Source organism: Girardinichthys multiradiatus, chromosome 18 (genome assembly GCF_021462225.1).
Source record: "Girardinichthys multiradiatus isolate DD_20200921_A chromosome 18, DD_fGirMul_XY1, whole genome shotgun sequence".
NCBI lineage: Eukaryota > Metazoa > Chordata > Actinopteri > Cyprinodontiformes > Goodeidae > Girardinichthys > Girardinichthys multiradiatus.
In genome coordinates, this window is record NC_061810.1 from 2,018,048 (window position 1) to 2,044,085 (window position 26,038).

Genomic DNA, 26,038 nt, shown 5'->3' on the forward strand with positions numbered 1-26,038 from the left:
AATGATTGAGTTGTGTTGAAGTCAAATGACAAAAGTGAAATGATTGCAGAACTTAATTTATTCAAACACATTTTAATCATTTTGTAGCAACATAAAATACTTGTGTTTACTGAATATAACAACTTTGTGTTAAATGAACACAACAGTATAGACTGCTGCCAAAGTAAAAACATTGTGTGCAACCAATGTCCACTATTGCATTGAGTAAATCCAATGCATTTTTTTTTTTTCAGTGTAGGTTGCCTGTCTATCATGTGCATTCTGTTTGATGGGTCCAGCCGCTGAGGACTAGGTATGGATTTTAATGGTTGGGGTGAAACATCAATAACTACTCCCACTGTGGACCCATATTATCAAGGGAGTTTAAATATTTCACCGGTTTGGGTATGACTGAAGAGTTTCAGTGATCCATGCTGGTTACTTTTCAGATCAAATTATTTCAGAACTTAATAATGACATAAAACCTAGATGATGGCTGTTTAAGCGCAAATCACCTGTTACGCTGAAACTTTACCATATCTAAGGTTCCTTTTACACAACCAACCTATTAAAGGCACTAAAATGAATAAAAAAAGAAGCAATGACTTGAGTTCTGACAACTAAGGTGAAGGGCTAAAGTGAAAGGGTCCAAGAAGCTTCAATCAGCGACACGTCCTTCTACACTGACAGAACAGGTTAGTGAAAGCTTCACCGTGCTCTGACAGGAGGATGAGTAAAGAGGGGAGTAGGAGGCGGGGGAGCCTCAAACATAAAGGTCAACTTTATCCACTAAGGATGGGGCAAACACCACATCGCTTTGGGATTTGTTTTCCACGGATGACCGTAGTGGATTTGTGTAAGCTGTCCATGTACGTCTCTAAGATGATTTTCCCCAAAGTTATAGTGTCAAAGATGTCTTAGTGTAAAGCCAGGTGAAACAAAAACTGAAAAACAGGGTCATCTGAGATATTATTACGTTTACATCTATTAATCTAGTTCTGTTTCACATAGACAGATGCTTGTTAATGACCTAGTTCAATCCATGTTGGTAAGCAACAGATAAACTAGATATCAAATCTGATGTCTGTGCCCGTCCTCTAGTGCTGGTAACATGCATTCAACTGTTTTTGAGAAAATTCAAGAAGATTTTTGTCTTGAGGTAATTTCAAGATAAACTCCTGTTCTCATGTTGCCTTTACATAGATGTGGTGGAATATGTCTTCCTTTCCTTTCCTGACCTCGCTCTCTTCAGCGCTGCCTAGCTTGACGTCAGACTAAATCTCTCCAGAATGTCCTTGGACTGCCGTAGGGTCTCCTTCCAGTGGCAGTGTTGTACCAAGTTAGTTTTAGCAAGAACCATTTCAAAGTTCAAGTCACTTAAGTTAAAGTTGAAATAATTCAGGTTCAAAGTTCACCACCAAAATATTCTGAAAGAAATTTCCAGGCCAAACATGAACTAGTTCTTTTATCTTTTTGTACGAAAAGAAGCTTGAAAAAATTTCATAATATCACGCCCTAATTAGCATATTGATTATGTTATTTGCAAAGTGGCCATTTGAACTTCTGTAAATCTGTTTAATTCTCTCCTGTCTCACTTAAACTGTATTCTAACATCTAAATACAGATGCTCTGATCTATACGTTTCCCTTTCCTTAAGAAAGATCAGCAGACTTTACTTGCCTGGAGGTCTTTGATGTTTGGAAAGGGAATTCCAATGGTGACCACTGCCCTGGCATTGTCATCTGTAAAGTCTAGGCCTTCACTGACCTTACCCCTGCATACAGCAATAAGCAGTGCACCGTCTATAGCAGAAAGCAAACAAAGTTCAAATCAACGGGGCAGTTAGTAACAACAGAAGCCTGGAAAATGACAAAAATATAAACTGGGACATGGGAATGCTTTCTAAATTAGTCATGTTTCACAAGCTGTAACTTAGGTTCTGATGCAGCTGCACATCATCAAGAACATTTTACAGTGGGAGTCACTGCTCCAGAGAAGGGCTAATATAACTAAATACTGTCATGAATGGCCTAAAGTCAGGTTGGAAATGTGTATAATCCTTACCCCTTCCTTCGCAGTATTTGATGGCATCGTAGTACGTCTGAAGCAGCTCATCAAAATCTCCCTTGCCACCACCGCGGAGCTCTGTGACCACAGTTTTCTTTTGCTCCAGCTTCTCCCACAGACCAGTGTCGAGCCAACGCATTCTCAGCTTGTCCAGCATCTGTTCAGAACCACAGAACATACAGTGTCAAATGTTTTCTTGCTTTTTGCCATTGCTAAATGGTCGCATGGACTTACAATCCCAATAGGGATGGCATGGTTTCTCTGCAACACAGGTCTTTCACTTTTAAGTTTGTTCAGAGTAACCACAACGGGGTTCTGCAAGTTTCAGTAAGGTAAACATTTTAAGATCTTTTAAGATCACGCTGAATTAAATGTTGCCCAGCCGATAAGCATAACTCTCTCCACTGAAGTTGGTGTTGTCAAGTTGTTGGATGTGATTTTTACACCTCATAGATCCACTTGCTTCATTGTCTTGACATGCTGTATACAGTAAACGTCATAATGCCTATCTTTGATGGGTTTTAATCATACTGAAATTCCTCATTTTAAGCCAAACCTTGTTAAAATACACTTTTTTCAAGAGTTCACTAAAATATCTGGCTTGAGATAATTGAATTTAGGACTTTTTAGGATCCTGTTCAATATGACTTAAAAATCATCATGTATGGTTTGGAATAATGAAGCCCCTTTGCATGTTGTTCACTTAAAATGTTTCATGTTTTTTTCCCTGTGTTTTCTGTCTGTCATTATGTTTCCTACAATGTCTTCATACAGCCTAAATTTCATTTCTTTGCTCTCACCTAGCTAATGTGTTGAAACCGTCTCTCCAGTAAAAATCACTGTTGTTTGACTAGTATTAGTGCAAACGTCAGCAGGTCTCCAGGGAGACACATTGATCTAAAAGCCCTCTTCCTAGTAGGCCCCACTCATGTCTGTGCTCTGCAAATTATATCCTCAAATAAACATGGCTACAAAATCAAAAAGGGCTTCACTGGCTTGGAAACGTGCTACAGGGGTCAAATGGAAGTTCCTCTTATCATCAGCGGAAAACTTCTTCACATGCTAGAAGGGTCAAATACAGACAGCAGATGCAACTGAATCCTCAGTGCATTTGTAAATTATACTTCATTTACCTACATGAATAGCTAAACCCAGTTTTTAGCAGAACACGACACAAAGCTAAGGATACGTTTATTTTGTGAGTTAAGTGCAATACTGAGCAGCCATGGAAAGGAGACAGCAAGACTGAAAGTCAATGCTATTGCTTCATGTCAGTGAAATGAGGCATGGGGAGGGTTTAATCAGGTTGAGGGGCTTAAAAATTAAGTGAGGTCAGAACATTTGCATTAATAAAACATGACACCTTCAGTAAATACACAGTGTTACATTGGCACAGACCACCCCCAATTCTTCCCCTCCGCCTAACGTGTGTCTTCAACTCAGCAAACTCTTTGTCCTGCAACTGCTTTTCAGTGCAATCTTAAGCGGGAGATAAATAATTTATGTAATGTACTTTAGGCGGATCTAGCGCTAAACAAAACAGCCATTATCTGCCAGGTTGCACTTAGAAAGAAGCTTATTCCACAAGGAGATGAGTACGGAGGCAACAACTCAGATAACACCGGTATCACATGGTAAGTAAAAACTAAATGTCACAATGTTTTAGAATCACAAGACAGATTTTGGTGCTTGTGTTTTTAACATCAAATAACAAAAAAAGATATGTTTAAAGTAAATATCCGTTTCTGTACATTACTGACATGCATCTAGTATCACTTCTGCCCAGGTGACGGCGCACACACCCACAGTTGTTACCCGCACAAGCTTTGAAATCATGAGTCCCTAGAGCAGACCTGTCCAACACCACACGCACACACACCAAACTGTTGGTCCATTTGCACAAGCCACATTCAGAGCCTTGCTATCTGTGTCTCACAGCTGTAAACTCTGAAAACAATTTATCATTTTCCTTCCACTTAGTTATGCACTATTCTGCATGGGTCTATCGCAATAATTCCCACAAAAATGTATTTAAGTTTGTGGTTGTGACAAAATGTGAAAATGTTCAAGGAGAATAAACATTTGAATCATACCGCAGGTCAGATGATACACTCCATTCATCCAAAAAAGCCAGAAATGTATTTTGTTTAAAGATTTAAAGCAACATATCAAACTGGGTAAACCAAAACTGAATTATTTTACATTTTAAATTATTATTGACATATTTTAAAATATGTCATATGCAGTATATGCATATGACATTTTACCATGAGCTTTTCTGAATTTAAAGTGCATGTGGGAAACTTTAATAAACCTGAACTTGTTTTCAAAAGAGATTTCATAACAGAATAGTTTTGATGTCCATGCAACATGAATGTGAATGAACAGTATTTAGCACATAAGGGGCACAAAAAGAGTGAATAATTCATTGCTCTTCCTAGGCATGCTAGGTGCAACTTTCTGTTACTGATGCGCTAAAATGGGCCAGATCTCTATACCAACTGGGACCGGGTGGCGAAACAACCAGACAAAGCAGTGACCTGTTCTCTTTCTCGCACATTTGCACTTCCCCTGTATGCCCCCTACCCTCTTACTATCCCCCCCACCATTCGCCTCCTGTACATGTGGCCTCACTCTATCTCCTTCCTCCTGTCCCAGGTGTCAGTGAGCTGTGTGGCAACACATCGCAGCTTCTGTAGTGCCTGCTGAATTATAGAGTGGCTTTGGAGGCGATGGCATTAATGAAACATGCAGCCCAGAGCCACATTTCACAGCGGCGAGGGGAGACGTGTTGTTGCGCTGTTAATTATTTAGCTCCAAAATATCACAGCAGCCGTCACGCCACCACTGGTGACAAGAAGCCACCTGCCAACTCCAGTCTGCCACCCTTCCCTTGTTGTGTGATCTACACTTCGCAGCAACACTGGTGACGATACCAGAACACTTCAAATACATCGCTCAGTGCCGTGATAAGAAACCGCTTAAAAGAGGACTAGACTTCTAATGAAAAATAATGGTTACAAGACAGATACCTCATATGCCCACACTTCTTTATTAAAAATTTTTTTTCTTTATGGGCTGCACGGTGGCGCAGTTGGTAGCACTATTGCCTTGCAGCAAGAAGGTCCTGGGTTCGATTCCCAGCCTGGGGTGTTTCTGCATGGAGTTTGCATGTTCTCCCTGTGCATGCGTGGGTTCTCACCGGGTACTCTGGCTTCCTCCCACAGTCCAAAGACATGCCTGTTAGATTAATTGGTCTCTCTAAATTGCCCTTAGGTGTATGAATGAGTGTGTGCATGGTTGTTTGTGTGTTGCCCTGCAATGGACTGGCGACCTGTCCAGGGTGTACCCCGCCTCTCGCCCATAGACTACTGGAGATAGGCACCAGCTCCCCCGTGACCCACTATGGAATAAGCGGTAGAAAATGACTGACTGACTGTTTTTCTTTATTTGTCTGATGTAATATTGTAATGTGAATGCCATATTTTCATTAGCTGTAAGAAGCAAATTGCCATAATTAACAGAAATAAAGGCTCTAAAAGATCAGTTTGCAGTTCGCAGCCGAGTGTGAAGCGGCTGGGATGAGGATCAGCTCCTCCAAGTCCGAGGCCATGGTACTCGACCGGAAAAGGGTGGCTTGTCCTCTTCAGGTTGGAGGGGAGTTCCTGCCTCAAGTGGAGGAGTTTAAGTATCTCGGGGTCTTGTTCACGAGTGAGGGAAGAATGGAGCGGGAGATCGACAGACGGATCGGTGCAGCTGCCACAGTAATGGGGGCGCTGTGCCGGTCCATTGTGGTGAAGAGAGAGCTGAGCCGAAAAGCAAAGCTCTCAATTTACTGGTCGGTCTACGTTCCTACCCTCACCTATGGCCATGAACTTTGGGTCATGACCGAAAGAACGAGATCCCGGATACAAGCGGCTGAAATGAGCTTCCTCCGTAGGGTGGCCGGGCACTCCCTTAGAATTAGGGTGAGGAGCTCGGCCATCCGGGAGGAGCTCGGAGTAGAGCCGCTGCTCCTCCACATTGAGAGGAGCCAGTTGAGGTGGCTCGGGCATCTATACCGGATGCCTCCTGGACGCCTTCCTCGGGAGGTGTTCCAGGCACGTCCCACCGGGAGGAGGCCCAGGGGACGGCCCAGGACACGCTGGAGGGACTGTGTCTCTCGGCTGGCCTGGGAACGCCTTGGGCTCCCCCTGGAGGAGCTGGAGGAGGTGTCTGGAGAGAGGGACGTCTGGGCGTCTCTGCTGAGTCTGCTGCCCCCGTGACCCGGTCCTGGATAAGCGGAAGACGACGAACGAACGAACGAAAGATCAGTTTGCGTGTAATTAATCTATATAATGTGTTTCACTTAGTAAATTGAGTTATTAAAAAAATGAACTTTTCAATAATATTGTAATCGATTGAATAGGACTGTATATATAGCCCCTCCAGCGAGCTCCAGGTCTGCAACGTGATTTCCTTCCAGTAGGATGTACCCAGAAAGTTTTCCCAAAGGAAGCCACCCAGGAAGAGCACTACTACGAGCCTCTCAGATAAACCCATGTTTAGGCCATACTTTGCATTATCCGCTCAGATAACTATACTTACAATACTTACTATACCAGTAATAGATATATAATCTGAAAGAAAAACATATACAGGTCCTTCTCAAAATATTAGCATATTGTGATAAAGTTCATTATTTTCCATGATGTCATGATGAAAATTTAACATTCATATATTTTAGATTCATTGCACACTAACTGAAATATTTCAGGTTTTTTATTGTCTTAATACGGATGATTTTGGCATACAGCTCATGAAAACCCAAAATTCCTATCTCACAAAATTAGCATATTTCATCCAACCAATAAAAGAAAAGTGTTTTTAATATAAAAAACGTCAACCTTCAAATAATCATGTACAGTTATGCACTCAATACTTGGTTGGGAATCCTTTGGCAGAAATGACTGCTTCAATGAGGCGTGGCATGGAGGCAATCAGCCTGTGGCACTGATGAGGTCTTATGGAGGCCCAGGATGCTTCGATAGCGGCCTTTAGCTCATCCAGAGTGTTGGGCCTTGAGTCTCTCAACGTTCTCTTCACAATATCCCACAGATTCTCTATGGGGTTCAGGTCAGGAGAGTTGGCAGGCCAATTGAGCACAGTGATACCATGGTCAGTAAACCATTTACCAGTGGTTTTGGCACTGTGAGCAGGTGCCAGGTCGTGCTGAAAAATGAAATCTTCATCTCCATAAAGCTTTTCAGCAGATGGAAGCATGAAGTGCTCCAAAATCTCCTGATAGCTAGCTGCATTGACCCTGCCCTTGATAAAACACAGTGGACCAACACCAGCAGCTGACACGGCACCCCAGACCATCACTGACTGTGGGTACTTGACACTGGACTTCTGGCATTTCCTTCTCCCCAGTCTTCCTCCAGACTCTGGCACCTTGATTTCCGAATGACATGCAGAATTTGCTTTCATCCGAAAAAAGTACTTTGGACCACTGAGCAACAGTCCAGTGCTGCTTCTCTGTAGCCCAGGTCAGGTGCTTCTGCCGCTGTTTCTGGTTCAAAAGTGGCTTGACCTGGGGAATGCGGCACCTGTAGCCCATTTCCTGCACACGCCTGTGCACGGTGGCTCTGGATGTTTCTACTCCAGACTCAGTCCACTGCTTCCGCAGGTCCCCCAAGGTCTGGAATCGGCCCTTCTCCACAATCTTCCTCAGGGTCCGGTCACCTCTTCTCGTTGTGCAGCGTTTTCTGCCACACGTTTTCCTTCCCACAGACTTCCCACTGAGGTGCCTTGATACAGCACTCTGGGAACAGCCTATTCGTTCAGAAATTTCTTTCTGTGTCTTACCCTCTTGCTTGAGGGTGTCAATAGTGGCCTTCTGGACAAGTCAGGTCGGCAGTCTTACCCATGATTGGGGTTTTAAGTGATGAACCAGGCTGGGAGTTTTAAAGGCCTCAGGAATCTTTTGCAGGTGTTTAGAGTTAACTTGTTGATTCAGATGATTAGGTTCATAGCTCGTTTAGAGACCCTTTTAATGATATGCTAATTTTGTGAGATAGGAATTTTGGGTTTTCATGAGCTGTATGTCAAAATCATCCGTATTAAGACAATAAAAGACCTGAAATATTTCAGTTAGTGTGCAATGAATCTAAAATATATGAATGTTAAATTTTCATCATTACATTATGGAAAATAATGAACTTTATCACAATATGCTAATATTTTGAGAAGGACCTGTAGTTTTCACAGATTCCTGGATTACTTTGCATTAGGGTGCGCGATAAATCTGCATTAACATCCGTATCTGTTGATGCTGGTTGTTTTTCAAAATATGGGTATTGGTTCTCGACCGGAAAAGGATGGCTTGTCCTCTTCAGGTTGGAGGGGAGTTCCTGCCTCAAGTGGAGGAGTTCAAGTATCTCGGGGTCTTGTTCACGAGTGAGTGAAGAATGGAGCGGGAGATCGACAGACGGATTGGTGCGGCTGCCAAAGTAATGGGGGCGCTGTGCTGGTCCGTTGTGGTGAAGAGAGAGCTGAGCTGAAAAGCAAAGCTCTCAATTTAACAGTCGGTCTATGTTCCTACCCTCACCTATGGTCATGAACTTTGTGTCATGACCGAAAGAACGAGATCCCGGATACAAGCGGCTGAAATGAGCTTCCTCCGTAGGGTGGCCTGGCACTCCCTTAGAGATAGGGTGAGGAGTTCGGCCATCCGGGAGGAGCTCAGAGTAGAGCCGCTGCTCCTCCACATCGAGAGGACCCAGTTGAGGTAGCTCGGGCATCTATACCGGCATCTATGCGGCATCTATGCCTCCTGGACGCCTTCCTCTGGAGGTGTTCCAGGCACATCCCACCGGGAGGAGGCCCAGGGGACGGCCCAGGACACGCTGGAAGGACTATGTCTCTCGGCTGGCCTGGGAACGCCTTGGGCTCCCCCTGGAGGAACTGGAGGAGGTGTCTGGAGAGAGGGACGTCTGGGCGTCTCTGCTGAGTCTGCTGCCCCCGCGACCCGGTCCCGGATAAAGCGGAAGACGACGAGTACGAGTTCGAGGGTATTGGTCCTTTATGTAAAACTGGGCCGGTACTAATAACTGATGTTTATCTCCATCTTTTTACCATTTGTGTATGCGTATTAGGAGGGGGAGGGAACGGGGTTGGTCATGTGACAGAGGTAGTGATGTCATGTTTTAGATAGATTTGTTTACAATGTGCTTCTCACAGTTAGCAATGAACTAAAGACTGTCTGGTCACAACAAGAGCTTCCCCCCATCTGATTTATTTCCTTAAGATCTGACTCAGCTCAGATGTAGTATCTGCTTACATATACCAAATCCCAGTCAGATGTTACACTGATGTTAACACAACCTATGCAGTGTGTACAGCACACAACTCTGTAGTTTAAAGTCCAAGTAGAGGTCAACATACCTACAGTTCAAAGGTTATTGTTCCTAAAAGGGTTTGTGCTTGTTTATAAACATACAATAAACAACTTTTTGGAGTTGGGAACACTTATGCAAAGTTCAATTTGTATTCAGTGGACAGATGTTCAGAGCTAGAAACAAACAACTGGAACACCCCTGAAATTTAAATTACTAGTAAAGATGAAGTTTACTTTCTAATATCCAGTATGGCTGCCAGGTTAGCTTTTGCAATATTAGGAAAACATGCAATAATCTTGCTGAATGTAATATGACTTGTGAGTATTAAACAAATACTTAATAGCATTAAGGTCATTGTGCTTTGGGTTCATTGCAAACATAGAACCCAGATAGTTAGCATGATATCCAGCTACTAGAAAACACAAAATTTATTATTTCCACATTAACAAAATAGATTTTTGAAAAAGCTGCAGAGCCAAGCATTGCCAAATACATTACTGTAAGAGACAGCCTTTATGTAGGGTGCCTGTATAATTATCTGTTTATTGCAGTCCTGGTAGCTCTTTATGATATGGATAATATAAACAGTGATGCTGCAATAACAAAACATGTGCAATATATTATGCAGCCCTACTGCCAGATGTATAAACCATCGGGGTAGTTGCAGTAATAAATTGCTTATTTGCACTTCTGAGAGAGGTCTGTTGATTAAAATGTTGCCACAGGTTTTAACAGCATGAGAAACACATTGTGATTGGCTTAAATTGCTACCAGTAGCCTGCCTGCTCCGGACCCATGAAGAGTTTCTACTCAACATGCTTTTGCAACATCAGCAGAACCGAAAACATGTTCATTTTGAAAAGAGAAATCTTCAGTAGGTTATTAAGTTAAACATCATGTCTTTTTTTAATATGTTGTTTTTAAAATATTACTACATTTTCTTGAACTCTAAGAAAAACTATTTTGAACTATATGAAGTAGTTCTTAAAGAAAAAAAACTGAATGACCTAAAACCAGCAAGTCAGAGCTTTAAACAAGTGGAGATCAGAAATCAACCAGAAATCTTTGTTATTCTGGTATAGTTAAAGCATGCTGAAAGAAACAGCAAGGACACTGAAAAAAGTAACAAACAGATGACTCTCGTCCCTTTAATAAGTGCTTTTACGGTCTGAAACTGTCAGTTAACTAAAACAACTCCAGCTTAGACAAACGGCACTAACCCTCAAGTTTCCACAGTAAAAACAAAAAATCAACAGTGATAAGTTACACTGGACAAACTGACCCATTAATCTAATTTGCTTTAGACATCAGTAAGGAAGGAGCTGCATGATTGGTGCTTCAGATGAGCAGCTGAGGACAGTGCATGCTGGTGGGTGTGCAGCCTGCATTTCAGTTTGACTTTGCTTTGACACGAGCTCGGTGGAGCCGCGGCGCCGGACGCAATTTCACGCAGACAGCGAGGCGACATCACCTAATGGCCCTTATCTCAGTCTCCTTTAAAAGCATCTTGTATTCCCCTTCATAGCTCTACTTCTACAAACCCTGTTTTTTTAATTAACCAGAACACCCTCTGTACTTTGTGAAGCATTGGTCTTTTCTTTCAGTGGCTAAAGCCAAACAGCTGAGCATGCTTTGGTTTTAATGGACACTAACTAGGGCACGGCTGAGACTAAAGTGCTACAAAAACACAACAGATGTAGACTTTTAAGGGAACCAAGTCCATCTGCATGATTGTAGGGATGTTAACAGGATTGTAGGCCTTGATTTGTTTAGTGTCATGACTAATAAGACTAGAAGAAATCCTAAGCAAAAAAAGAAACCCTAATGACTTTAACACCTTTTCATCTCCCTGCCCTGTCTACTGCAGAAGTAGTTGTGTGGGCAGCACTGATAGTCATCACTTCAATGCACTGAACAGAATTGTCTTGAGATGTCTAACCCTCTCTATGTCGACTGCTTGCACACAACTACACACCGTAAGGGGCAGACGGGACTCTGTGGCACCACGGAGGCCTCCATGGGCTCCAATTAATACCAGGCCTTTCATATTCCCTCATCTCCTTATCTTTAAGAGCTGACTGCAGATTAAATATTTATGAGCCAGCATAGAGAGAGGAAAGACTTCAACATGAATATCAATAATAGAAAAAAACATCCCGAGGTTTACAGACGCTGCTTGGCTGATATCGTGGGCTGACAAAAGGGAGGTAAAAGGCAACAACACAAACCTGAGTCTTCTGCTGTTTACATGATGGTATCATAAGCTGTTGGAGAATGCAACCTGATAGCAAGAAAAGACTGCAGACGAATCAAGCCAGTGATCACTGGACGAGACACACAGTAATACCAGTCCAAAGTGAGACGACGAAAAGAAAAAACACGTCAAAGGAAAAAACAGAAACTGCCAAGGGCAAAACACAAGTCAGTGTGTGACTTATCACAGGAGAGCCCTACACCAGCAGCATCAACAACTTTCCAGTAATATGTACTATAGACATAAATGTTCATATGCTAATTATCCACATCTATTATGTTAACACTGCACATGTTATGTGCATTTTGGCTAAGTTCACATGATGACATGTGAAATGCATTTGGCTCTCACTAAACCAGAGTGACAACTGAGCTACAGAGACCATTCATTATTCATGAGGATAAGGGCATAACAAACAAACGGTACAAAGTGTCTATGAGTGTGTGCTAAGATGTGTCCTCATTAACTGAAAGAGGATACAGTTCTGTAAGAATGTAACAAGGCCCTGACAAGTGCCTCTATTGATTAGAAAGGCTCTATTGTAACATATCATAGTGCTGCATTTATGCAAGGCAAGCAAATCCCGTAAAGTTCATATTTTGTTGGTTCTTATCAAACGTTTTAAGTGTGGTACTGCTTTATAAGCCAAATGATATTCCAGATGTACATCATATCCATCAGTAAACTGTTATACTGCCAGGTGTAAATGCTTTGTTGCAACCAAATGACTAATTTGTAGTCTCTTGCGCCTCCTAGTGGTAATGTGTGTCAGTTAAATCAATGCAAACTCTAAACAGCCAGCTTAACTTTATTTAAACTTTTTTGATTGATGACTAATTGATTAAAGTGGCATGTACCATATGGCACTATACATCTTCTACACAAAACAAAAGGAATACCAATATGACTGCCAAACAAAAATCACACCCAAGACATTTACCAAAACTAATTTACAGATAAATGTATTTTATTTGATTTGGGATACAAAACTCTCTGTCTCAGAGGCCAAGCTTTTTGGATGGATTTTGATGAAACAAAAGTCTCTTCATTACATAGCCACAAAATATATTATTAAACAAATATTATGGCACATATTAAATAATGATAGAACAGGAAAATAGATAACACTGTAGTGATGTTGCAGTGGACAATGCTTGGGACATTAAAACTATGAAAAACTTAAATATTCTACTTATTATATGTCCATTCAATTCAGTTTAATTATGTAGTGCAAATTCACAACATGTCTTCTCAAGGCACTTTAAAAAATAAAACAGCACAGTCTTGAACTTTTTGGATATAAGTAGGAACTCAGTGTTATAGTGGTTCACAACCATTCATGTCTATGTTGATTTCTGCTTACTTGGATATTCTCTCATAGTTTATTATGTTAAATACCATATTTCCATCAGCTATAAAAGTTTCAGCCAGGTAGTGCACAGTGTTTTATGAATGATGGCAATTCATCACAGCCTGGTTTATTGTGTATTTTTCTCTGTTTTATCTTTTAGGACAGAAGGTTCTGCTGGCAGGCTTACCTTGTAAGAAGGCAGAAAGCAGAGGACACCTTTGGACATGACCTGGCAGACATGGAGCAGCAAAGCCCCCACCTCATCCTGAAAGGTGTATGTTTCCGTGTGCTGAAAAGTGGCGCAGAGTTTTTGGCCTTGGGGTCCTGCACCAACAGTGCCCACCCAGACCTAAACAGAACAAAAAATATTGGTTGAGGGCCCAGCAAAAACAGTGAAATTTGTTCTGATCCATTTATTTTACATTTCTATCAGAATAACTGTCACATCTCAGAGTTGTGTTTAGTTTTCAGAATTGTGAAAGTTACCCAAACTCTGCTTGTTCTCTACTCCACAATGTAGCCTTTAAGGAAGAGCAGCAAAAAGAAAGCTATTGTTGAAAGAAAGCCGTAAGAAACTCTGTATGTAGAGAACACAGCAAACATGTGGAAAAAGTCACAGTGGTCAAATAAAACCAAAGTTTAGCCCATATGCAAAACCCTACGTGGGGCTAAAAACTAATACTACACATCACCCTGAATGCATCATTCCCACCATAAAACATGGTGGTGGTGGCGGCATCATGCTTTTTTTCATAAGGGACAGGGAAGCTAGTCCGAGTTGAAGAAAGCCTGCTGGAGGCCGTAAAGGTTGACCTCTCAATAGGAGATGATTGAACCAGAGCTGCAGTGGTATGGTCTGGATCAGTGGCGCTTTTTCCCACGGGTGCTCTCAAGGTAAAAGTACTCGCTGGCCACAGAGTACTTTTTAATGAAAAAAGCAAAAACTATTTTTTTCTCAGCTGGTCAGCAATAAAGTAGATTTTAATGAATTTAATGAATATTAATAGTATATTTCAATGAAACAACACAAAGTAGTCTGGTTTCTGTAGAAAACGAATCTGTAAATCATCGTAGAGCCAAAACGTAAAAAGAATCCTGCATGGTTTCCCTACTTAAAATATATGGGTATTAAAAGAATATAATGCCCATATATCTGGGGGGGTAGGCCTAATGCTTTTTATTTTCTTTTGTGTATTCTCAGGTATAAGAACATTCAAAAACTCCAAGAGTTTATGGTTTCCATAAATGTTTCATTTTAAGTAGATTGTAATTTGTTCTGAAAGGTCCTGCATCAAGGCAAATTTTACCCAGAAATGTGTTTTTTAAACTATGTGCATCAACCACTTGGGATGATGAACCACATGTGTGCCATTCTTGAAATGTTTTATCACTTGGACAGACTGTGACATCAATTAGGCTAAAATAAAAAATGTATTGTGACAGATAAGGATGTGGCAAAAATAAAAGTCACACAATAATCTTTGGGGTCAATTTAATGAAGTACGGGTTAGTAGGTTTCCTAAATACTGCTTTGCACATGAACACATGGCAGAACAGGCACTCTCATTAACCTGGGATTTGTTGATCACATGGTTGGCCTCTAGCTGGATGGTGAACTTCACCCCAAGTTCAGAGGAGAACGAGGCCATGGGTGACAGGGTTCCTGATGTCAGCACAATGCTGTGTACTGTAGCACTCAGGTCAGAGAAAGCCTAAAAAAAAAAAAAAAAACAGACTCCGAGTTAAATTATTCCAACATGTTAACAGCTGATATCAGTTATCAATCCAGAAAAAAAACAGACATCATTTCTTAATGCCACTAAAATCTGCATATCTCTGCAGGTCAGCAATAACAAACTGTGTTTTACATGTCAAATCTCTCACCACAGCAGGGTTGAGACACCAAAAACTCAGCGTCAAGACCTCCCTCTTGACCCGGATGCTTTGACGGTGTCGGGCGCGGAACCGGACCAAAAAGCCTTGGGCATCAGGGACGTCAGGTGGGACCTGATTCGTCCAGGTGTAGCTCCTCTGCAATGCTACGCGGTAGTCCTCAGCAAACCTGCAGACACAGGAAGAACTCCAGAGTGACTGGTTACCAAAGAAACACGAAGGACTTAAGATGTCAGTATGGTCTCTTACCGGCGGTTGTCCCTATAGAGATAATCCAACACCATGAAGAGGTTTTTCAGTACAGTGGCTGTGGATGAGCCGATGGTTGGGACCAGCACCATGTCCTCCTTACCATTAACCACACCAACACGCTCCTCCTTCTCCAACACAGATGCCAGGTTTTGCTGTCTCGAAGATATAACAGAGGAAATAAACTAGGCTGCTTCAAACAGCTTTCAAACTTTTAACATTTTAATGCAGTTTATATAAGTCAAGCAACTAAAGCAAGGTTTCTTACCTTCATGTTACTGAAGGTGTCAGCTGTGATGCCCAAACTGTGGAAAATACTCAGTGTATCCTTTCCACTCCAGACTTTGCAGGCACTCTCAAATCCACGTTCAGACAACAGCTCTTGGCTCTCTTGGATCCAGCTGAGTTAACAACAGAAAACTAAGTAAAGCTCAAGTTTTGATAATGAGAAGAAGATACGTTTCAACAAAAGACTGACTTGATTAGAACATAACAGAAGTCCCTGAGAGGCTCGTGCTTGGAGCGTCTAATGTTACTGTTGACCATGCCGTCCAGTTCATCTCTGGATGACTGCAGGGTGGCCAGCTCTAGGGCGTAGCTGGCACTTTCCCTTGCACAGTCCTCAATGTTATGGGCCTCATCCAGCACCAAGATCTGGCCTGCCAGGTCAATCTCCATCTGGTGAAAATGAAGATTGATAAAAAGGAAAGACCGGATTAAATGCTAGGATCTGATAATGGGTTCTTGAACTGGTGCTTTCATAGTTCTTCCACTGTTCATTTTTATTTGGACTCACACTCTCTCTGATCATTGGATCCAGCAGGTAGTTGTACGGACAAAAGATAATAGAGGCACCCTGCATAAGTTCCCGAGCAGCGTAGTAAGAGCAAGCACGAAGCCTTTTCCCTAGAGTGACCAGGTCTTCGATGTCCCAAGCTTCACGCAGCCCATGGACCCGCTGGAGCGTGTGCTGCTCCCGCATCCTTTGTACACCGTGGTAGTACCTGCACGACCTTCCCTGAAATCCGCACGTTTTCAAACGAAAAAAGTGTTGGTTTTAGATGGAAGTGTCAAAAAACTCCTTACATCTTGCTTTGTGTCTACTAAATATGAGATCCAGGCAAGAAATGATTCTAAAGCAAAAACAGCAAGAACTGAACACATTAAGTTTTTATGATGAATCAAAAAGTGCTAGTGAAGAAAAATCACAAATAAATTGATGTCAACATTATGCTGTTGTAAAGTAGTCGGTTTTTATCAAAAGTAGGGGTAGACATAAAGTATGTTCCTGAAAGCATGTTAGAATTCAACACAGTTCCTCTATGGACTGAACTGGTCTTAATCTCTTCAGGATTGTGGCACCATGTTGGTTGGTTCAAAGCACCTTAAGCTAAATTCTCTCCTCTTACAGAATAGAAACATAGAATCATACAAACCTATATAATATGAGCTACCACAACAATGAATTTCCCTTCGTGATTAATAAAGTCTTTTTGAATTTGAATAGACTAGATCTTTGGCTCGGTTTCTTCGTCACATTGTAATACTACAGAATAAATGTGGGAAAGAACTCTCCAATAATAAAGCATTTTTAAAAACATGAAATCAAACCATCCTTTTTGGCAGAACCCTTTGGAAACAAAGAAAAACAAACACCTGTTTAAACTGAGGTACAATATCAGATTAAAAGACGAAGTTTCTGGAGGGAAACAAAGACTCCTGAGATGACCACACCACGGTATAATATTTAATATTCCAAACATATTAGAAAAGATTAATTGCCATGGGCTGAGTTAGAGCTTTCACTAACCCTAGTACCTAATTAGCAGCTAATTCCTAGTTTTAGCTGAATGGTCCAGAAATAACCTTTGTCCAAAAGAACATCTTTGTGTTAATCCAAATGAATCTGTAAGTCACCATAAAATGAGAGATAACTGAGGTTGTTAAATTAATCACAAATTTGGATCTTATTTTATATCCATTAGCACTAACCACTAGATTTTAAAGGAATGCAACCATATTTAACTTGTTCTCGGAGTTTCAGCTTTGACAAGAGGTGAATCCAATATTCCAGGAGCAACACATCCACAGATTGTGAAGCTGCGTCAAGAAGCAGCTTCTAATGGACCAATTCCCCAATGCTGTCAGCAGATGTGTTCTGTAGGTGTCCACCCTGTTCTTTATGAATTTCACAGCTTGAGATGTCACTGTCAGTGTGACACTGTACACAGGCAGACTCAGTTTCAGACAATAATCACTGAGGGTGACATTGTCTCCTTCTCTGAACGACATGCCAAATGTGCACACTGACACTAAACCCCTTCTGCAGAGGAAAAACAGGATCTGAAGCTTGGGGAGAAACAGTCCACAGCTGCTTTTAGGGTGTTCAGAACAACTCTGAGCCAAGAGCAGCTAAAAGGGCAGGTGTTGCATCTGAAGACAATATTAGCAGAACACAGTTTTTGTAGGAATCACTGTGTGTCTGTACGGCTCGGTAACATGACAATGACAGCACCGGACCCTGAGGTCATGACACACAGGGTGTCAGTGACACCTGCTCGAGTTAGGGGTTATTTCTGGGCCACCTTTTTCATGACAAAGTGAGACAATTGCCACGGGAGGCCAACACCTCCATTGACAGCATAATTGTCCTCATTACAGCAGGCGCCTGAACGTCAGGACAGTATGGGGGATTACAAGTGTATCATGTCTCACAAAAATGGTTCTTGACATTCTAGGGTGTCAAAAGTTATCTCATGAATCAATTGTACAAAGCTTCTCTCAGTGTGTGTGTGTGCGCACACTAGTCTCCTTCCTCACATCTTTGGCCTCCAGCAGATCTTTGCAGCGCTCGTTGCGGTTGAAATGAGGCGCCACATCTGCGTTGACACACGTGTGATCTCGGCTCGATAGGATGGTCATGTGTACGCCGGAGTAAACGGTGCGCTTCAGCTCATGAGCAATCTGAGTTATCTGTTTATGGGTCCGTGTGCCAAAAAAAATCTTTGGAATCTTCTTTCTGCCATCTTTGTCCTTCAACATGTCTTTGGCTGATGCACATGGGCAGCGGGAGCAGGGTTGAGAGGCCTGGACAGAGAAAAAAAGGACAGATTTCTAAAGGTTTATAGTTTGAGTTCAACATCTTTGTCTTTTCTGTTTATTCTGTACAATACCAACATCACAACAAATGTCATCGCACTTTGCACGACAAACAGGTCCAATTCATTATTCAGTCTCAGACAATCCAGTTCAGAGTCAATTTATTTGATTCCTTCCAGTTCAATCAGACTTAAACCAGTTTCAAACAGTTCAAACCTGTTATATCGAAGATTTTTATTGGCATGCATGGGGTCTCTCAGGTTTCAAAATCAACAGACAACTTTAAAATCTTGCTGAGTGAACCAGGCATAATGCTCACTGATGGCCACGGGAAAAGAAGCTGTCATATGTGGTCTGATCCAAAACGAGTCCAAACAGCTGAAGATGTGAGTTTCTTTTTAAAAAAGGTGTCAGAAAACATAGTGCATTTTCTGCATATCAGGCTACATAGGTGCAGAACAGTCAGGGACCCCTTTCAGGGGTCTAGTGAACTCCATGCCTTGACAGATTAAGGTTGTTTGGCAGCAAACTGGGGACCAACACACTATTAGGCAGATAGTCAAAGTTTTATGCTTGATCAGTGTATTTTGCAAACTTGACAAGAACGTTTCTGAAGTCTGGCCTCATATGCCTTTACACTGATGCTTTATTTAATAAGTATCTCGAAATCTTTTCTGACATTGGTTATTTTCAGGTAATGTGTTTCAATGTTCTTAACTCAAACTATTGTTTTCTTCCTTGAGAGGTCACAGAAATGAAGGAGGTTGTCTGCAGCACATTGTGGATATAAGCATTAATAAGCTGTTTGGCTATTTTCCCCAGGAATTATGATACAAACTTTCCCAAATCAGCAACACTATCCAATGCTTGAATAGACTGTCTGACAGAATGTCTTGTGTACTCTTTTAAAAAAAACACGCTGAGAAGAATAAAGAATTTGTATCCCTACATGAGGCATCCTGTCACTCAGCGCCAGGTGACCTTTACCAGGTCTGAAACATAATAGGCCACCATTGTTGTGGCTGAGAAAATCTAGCTGCTTTATAATTGGCTGTCTAGTGACGACGTGAGTTCTTTTTCCCTGCTCACAGGTAAAGTGTAGATCTTATGAAACTGATCCTGCTAGTGTGTCGAGCTCTTAAGTGGTGCAGTCTTTGACTGTTTAGTCATTCACGGGAAAGCTGTTCTAAATCTCTGTCTGGCGAATTGTTTTTATGAATAGAACATTTAATAACAATAATTAGTATCGCTAGCATGCATGCTAAACAAGTCCAAACTAGAAGCATGTAATAGGAAAAGAAGCCAAATAATAAAACAGCCATATACGTCTACAGAATATTTTGTTGCATAGTAAAAGTTTTGCAACAACATAGTTATTGATTTATAAAGGCGGGCAAAGTTGCAACCAGGTTTTGCACCTTTTTGCTTTGAAGCAGGTTTGTTTGCATTCCAACTGAATTAAAATATAAATGTAGCATTAAAGAACATCACACCTGACATTGTACCAGGGCTGTGTAGACTTGAGTTTCCTCCTAAATGTGTTGATCTCCATCTTCTGAACAGGAGTTCAGACGTTTACTCTAGTTTAAGATCCTCAATTCAATTCAATTCAAAGATACTTTATTGATCCCAGAGGGAAAATTAAAATTCCAGTACAACTCATCCAAGGGAGGATGGGTCACCGAGTCTTTGCTGCCCACTCACTGGTGCATTATTGGCAGTAGACTAAAAGGTCCACAACATTGTGAGCTTCCAGCATTGGTCTCTGCTGCATATTTCAAATAACTGTTAGGAAATGCTTCCAGACAACGGTGATAAAACAGCCAAGACAGAAAGGCTGAAAACCTCAGCGCCTTTCTTTGCCACATTACATGAATTATTGCTCCAGCTAATGTGAAGGCTTGAATAAAAGTAACCATCAAGTTTTCTTTAAGACAAGTCGGTTTTTCTTCCTCTCTAAAGAAGACAGAAGAAGCTACTGTTTTTTTCTTCCCTTGTGGTCTTCACAGTTAATTGCAACCATGCGTATTGAAGCATGTGACACCAGCTTCTGGTCACATTACACCACAGTCTCCTCACTCTGACCTAGTTGATGCTAATTACCCTTAAGTGTGTTTTTTAGAACCATTAAAAAAAAAACGACAACAAATACAGTGAACAAGACCAATGACATGGTCTCTAACAATGATTACTTGTTGAATGTCATATTTTATGAGAATTATGTGACTTGTTTAAAGGATTATCATTTTTGTTCATATTAACGTAACGTATCTCACTGTCCTAGCCAAAACCTTTATTGATAAGTCTTCTACAAGTGACCAGTGTGATTCCACACAAGAATGAATGGTATGTGATGTCATGCGATGGTACCGGCTGTGCTAGACTTATCATGAGGATCAGAACGTAACACTTCTGATGACAGATGAGAAGCTCCAGTTACCCAGTGGTTCAGATTTTCCAAGCATGTTTGCCCATCAGAAATTACAATGTGTGGTGAAGTGTAGGCCAGATAGAGCTCTTAGGAGCCGCCTCTCAGAGTTAAGAGGGATAACGAGCCTTGAGCCCATGTGAAAAATAAACAGAGGTGCCCAGGGCCCCAACACCAGTTCAGGTTACCTTTCTCCTCTGAAACAGTCATGCTCCACAGCCTGGGCCTGGGGCCCGATCACCTTACCTGCTGCTGCCACATTAAATAGAACCATCCAAATAACCTGCATCAAGATGGCCAATAATTACTTATTCATTGGCAGGTGGGGGGCGGGGGGCAGCGTAGGGGGGCATCCTGATGAATAGAGGCCCTTGTCATGAGCTGCAGCAGGAAACAGCTGACACAAGAGTATCTTTTTACGTGGCTGCTCAACAAGATGCCAAGACAACAAGGTTTCAAGCCTGGCCCCAAAGACCCAAGCAGACACCCGTATGAAAAGAATGCAGGCCAGTGGCAGAGAGGGTAAACAGAACGCTGAGTCTACTCCTTATAAGAACAAAGTGGTCCTTTCAACACAGAACGGTTCTAATGCTGTGGCCCTCTGGGTGCTGCTGGCAATAAGAGTGCTTTTGTTTTATAAAACACTCTACAAACAGATGAGTTCATGATCAACCCAAGCACACTGAGGGCCGTTCTGGCATTTACAATGTCTGTGCTGTTACACTGGGAGAGACATACACACACTGCAAAGCATGCTTTCCACAGAGGTCAGTGGTGTTACTGAACACCTGAGAATGTTCACAGGTAGACCTGTCTAGCTGTAATCCTGACCAACACCTGATCGATGGAAAACTCACAGGGGGGCAGTCACAAGGAACTAAGGGGCCACAGGTAGTGAATCACCTAGGCAGTGCTGACGCCTCTGACTGGACGCCAATTTGCTCCTCATTCCACAGCTTTTGAGGGCTTGGAATTCATTCCAATAAGGGTGGGCATCCATAGCCAATACCTTGGAAGACCTGACACCCAACACCCTCCTCTTAATATGACCACAAAGTGCAGGTAGGGGCGCTGGCAAATAGCTGCCCTCCGAAGCACCTGTTTATCCCTCGGGCGCAGTAACCAGCGGGTGAACCCCATTCAATATTTATCCCCGTGGCTTTCACAGATCAGCAGCCCAAGCGAGGCAAACCCTCTTAATTAAAACTGGAGCTCGCTTCAAAGGGCCCCATTCAGGCCATCAGTCAGCGCTCGTGGGACAAAGAAGTCCAGGTCATGTAGCTAAAGTGAAACTAGAGACAAACGCGCTTTTCGACTTCACTTTCCCTCCTCCTTTTTTTCCACATCCGACTATCCAGAGCTCTCATTCCAAGCTACACACCTGTGGTAGGCCAAGGTGCTGCTGTGGGAGTTACAGCACCCATGTGAACCACGCAACAGCTGTGGCTGCATTTGTGCGATCAGAGCAAACTTGCTGGGAGTTTGGGATCCAGATTATTTCTAAACACAAATCACTCACCAGAACCACATCAAGTACCTTCCAGAACATTATGTTACTGGATGGATCTGATTCAGCTGCTATTTCATGCCAAAACAGGGTCAAAATTTAGAAAAAAGTATTATTTTTTGTTTTATCTAAAACATATGTATTTTTATGGCTTCGCATGCCATAAACTGACTGGGAACCGGGAAAAAAACATTTACCTGCACAAAGAATCTTTGTTAATTTAACAACAGCAACATGTCAATTCTTCATCTAAAACAACCGTTCAGTCCAATGATTAGTAGCTACCACAATGTTAGCTCTTATTAGTATCTGTAGGTCCGATTCTACAATGTGTCACTGATCATTCATTAACTGGATTGTTTTATTTGAAGCAAACAGCTGCAAGTTGTTACACCTGTTTTACACTCATTAAATATTATGATCTGGTGTACTTAATAAATATAAAGACTAATACCTGTTTCTATTTTTAGACAACCCATTAAATACAAACCTGTATATGTTTATATAGCAAAGCCAAAGTGATGTTTTTCTGAATGGAAATGACATTATTGCTTTGGAGCCGCGCAGGCAGAGAGCTCCACAGAGAGGGAGCCTGTGGGGTAGGAACGGGCATTTATAGTCACGTTTAGAATTAACAAGAATACTTTGACACAATAATATAATAAATTCCTATTAATTATGTCTATAAACCCAAAATACTGACAGTATAGCATGATTGTTCCTTTGACTCAGTTCTCTGAGTCAAAATAGGTATGTTTTTTAAGAGCAGTTTTTGTGCTTTAGGTGCTTCAGCTGCATTGACATGGAGTCAGAGTTGACTAAAAAAAGAATGCAAAGAGGTTTTAAAGACTTATTTACCATCACTTTTATCATTATCACAATAAATACCATAAAATGTTGTGATTAAAGTTAAGACCATATTCCACACCCCTACAGTAGACACTTTTCTCATTCCATCACTGAAAGAAAGAGCATTAAAAACCACACCGAGCTTCAGCTGAGATGTAGAAGCTACAGGCACAATATGACCAATAAGTGTTTCTTCTGGCTAATTTGTTTGGAGGAAGATAGGAAGAATGTCTTTTAGGTCAGACAAGGTTAGACAAAGCTGCTGTTCAGGGGTTATAAAATAAATCAATAGAAATTCTTCTAAAATGCACCATTAAGGCAGCATTTTGCACAATAACTATTTAAACTGGCATTTTCATTGGAGCTGGGTTTATTGTAACTCCCTTCTAATCATTAAGATACAAAATTATGAATTTCTTTTCAGCAAAATATTAAAAGTGAATCAGCTGTGTCTGAAGTTAATGAAACATGCTTTATACTTTTAAATTGCAGATTACCACTTAAATGCAATTCTTCATATTTCATCTAAAGCACGCTCTAGTTCCAAAATTTCACATTCAATTTGTGGAGTATACCACCACCTAGTGGTCATTCTCAACATGCAGTGCATCCGGAAAGTAAAGTCAGCTGGCTCTCTGCTTTTCCTGGAGTGACATGTCAAAGGATGCACGCATGAAACAGATCTATCGTAACCCTTTCGTTATAACAGTCTGTGTGACAAATGAGGGTTTTTTGTGTGGTTAAACTTTCATACATTGAAGGATCACACAAAAGAAATGGCGAAACTGCCCAAAGATAGTTGTGCCTATTTATAGGTCCTTCTCAAAATATTAGCATATTGTGTTCATTATTTTCCATAATGTAATGATGAAAATGTAACATTCATATATTTTAGATTCATTGCACACTAACTGAAATATTTCAGGTCTTTTATTGTCTTAATACAGATGATTGTGGCATACAGCTCATGAAAACCCAAAAATCCTATCTCACAAAATTAGCATATTTCATCCGACCAATAAAAGAAAAGTGTTTTTAATACAAAAAACGTCAACCTTCAAATAATCATGTACAGTTATGCACTCAATACTTGTTCGGGAATCCTTTGGCAGAAATGACTGCTTCCATGCGGCGTGGCATGGAGGCAATCAGCCTGTGGCACTGCTGAGGTCTTATGGAGGCCCAGGATGCTTTGATAGCGGCCTTTAGCTCATCCAGAGTGTTGGGTCTTGAGTCTCTCAACGTTCTCTTCACAATATCCCACAGATTCTCTATGGGGTTCAGGTCAGGTGATTTGGCAGGCCAATTGAGCACAGTGATACCATGGTCAGTAAACCATTTACCAGTGGTTTTGGCACTGTGAGCAGGTGCCAGGTCGTGCTGAAAAATGAAATCTTCATCTCCATAAAGCTTTTCAGCAGATGGAAGCATGAAGGGCTCCAATATCTCCTGATAGCTAGCTGCATTGACCCTGCCCTTGATAAAACACAGTGGACCAACACCAGCAGCTGACACGGCACCCCAGACCATCACTGACTGTGGGTACTTGACACTGGACTTCTGGCATTTCCTTCTCCCCAGTCTTCCTCCAGACTCTGGCACCTTGATTTCCGAATGACATGCAGAATTTGCTTTCATCCGAAAAAAGTACTTTGGACCACTGAGCAACAGTCCAGTGCTGCTTCTCTGTAACCCAGGTCAGGCGCTTCTGCTGCTGTTTCTGGTTCAAAAGTGGCTTGACCTGGGGAATGCGGCTCCTGTAGCCCATTTCCTGCACACGCCTGTGCACGGTGGCTCTGGATGTTTCTACTCCAAACTCAGTCCACTGCTTCCGCAGGTCCCCCAAGGTCTGGAATCGGCCCTTCTCCACAATCTTCCTCAGGGTCCGGTCACCTCTTCTCATTGTGCAGCGTTTTCTGCCACACTTTTTCCTTCCCACAGACTTCCCACTGAGGTGCCTTGATACAGCACTCTGGGAACAGCCTATTCGTTCAGAAATTTCTTTCTGTGTCTTACCCTCTTGCTTGAGGGTGTCAATAGTGGCCTTCTGGACAGCAGTCAGGTCGGCAGTCTTACCCATGAATGGGGTTTTGAGTGATGAACCAGGCTGGGAGTTTTAAAGGCCTCAGGAATCTTTTGCAGGTGTTTAGAGTTAACTCGTTGATTCAGATGATTAGGTTCATAGCTCGTTTAGAGACCCTTTTAATGATATGCTAATTTTGTGAGATAGGAATTTTGGGTTTTCATGAGCTGTATGTCAAAATCATCCGTATTAAGACAATAAAAGACCTCAAATATTTCAGTTAGTGTGCAATGAATCTAAAATATATGAATGTTAAATTTTCATCATGACATTATGGAAAATAATGAACTTTATCACAATATGCTAATATTTTGAGAAGGACCTGTATATTCAAACAGACTTGAGGCTGTAATTGCTGCCAAAGGTGGATCAACAAAGGCAAAGTCTGTGAATACTTACGTAAATACCCTTTCACAGGTTTCAATCTCAAACAAACATCTTTCACATTGTCATAATGGGGTGTTGCATATAGAAGCTTGAGGAGAGACATTCATTTGATACCATTGGGAAATAAGGCTGGAACATAGCTAAGTGGAAAAAGTGCAGTGCTGTGAACACTTCTGGATCCACGGTATTGTTGACAAAATAAATAAGGCACCTATTAAATGAAAATCAGCTGCTGTTTTTCTGCTGTGATCCTTCAATGTATGAAAGTTTTAGCCACACAAAAAACCCTCATTTGTCACACAGACTGTTATAACGAAAGGGTTACGATGGATCTGTTTCATGCGTGCATCCTTTGACATGTCACTCCAGGAAAAGCAGAGAGCCAGCTGACTTTACTGACAACTAAGGATGAATCATGTCCATGGCTTTGATGCTGTGCATGCTGGGACATTTTAGAGATTTGCTGAAGATCCCCCTCACACGGAACATACATGTACTTCACAGTCACAAGAT

The 26,038-nt window shown here is 41.7% G+C and overlaps 1 protein-coding gene across 1 annotated transcript in view; it reads right to left on the reverse strand.

Moving 5' to 3' along the window:
• The window catches only part of brip1 (BRCA1 interacting helicase 1), a 54,974-nt gene that overhangs the window by 23,138 nt on the left and 5,798 nt on the right, over positions 1 to 26,038 (reverse strand). Inside the window, exons 7-16 of the mRNA XM_047392798.1 lie at positions 17,993 to 18,259; positions 15,969 to 16,190; positions 15,651 to 15,850; positions 15,441 to 15,573; positions 15,173 to 15,327; positions 14,915 to 15,092; positions 14,602 to 14,742; positions 13,218 to 13,379; positions 2,044 to 2,203; positions 1,660 to 1,781 (exon numbers count right to left, since the gene is read on the reverse strand). Of these exons, the coding sequence (XP_047248754.1) occupies positions 1,660 to 1,781; positions 2,044 to 2,203; positions 13,218 to 13,379; positions 14,602 to 14,742; positions 14,915 to 15,092; positions 15,173 to 15,327; positions 15,441 to 15,573; positions 15,651 to 15,850; positions 15,969 to 16,190; positions 17,993 to 18,259 (1,740 nt within the window). The remainder of the gene's footprint in view (positions 1 to 1,659; positions 1,782 to 2,043; positions 2,204 to 13,217; positions 13,380 to 14,601; positions 14,743 to 14,914; positions 15,093 to 15,172; positions 15,328 to 15,440; positions 15,574 to 15,650; positions 15,851 to 15,968; positions 16,191 to 17,992; positions 18,260 to 26,038) is intronic.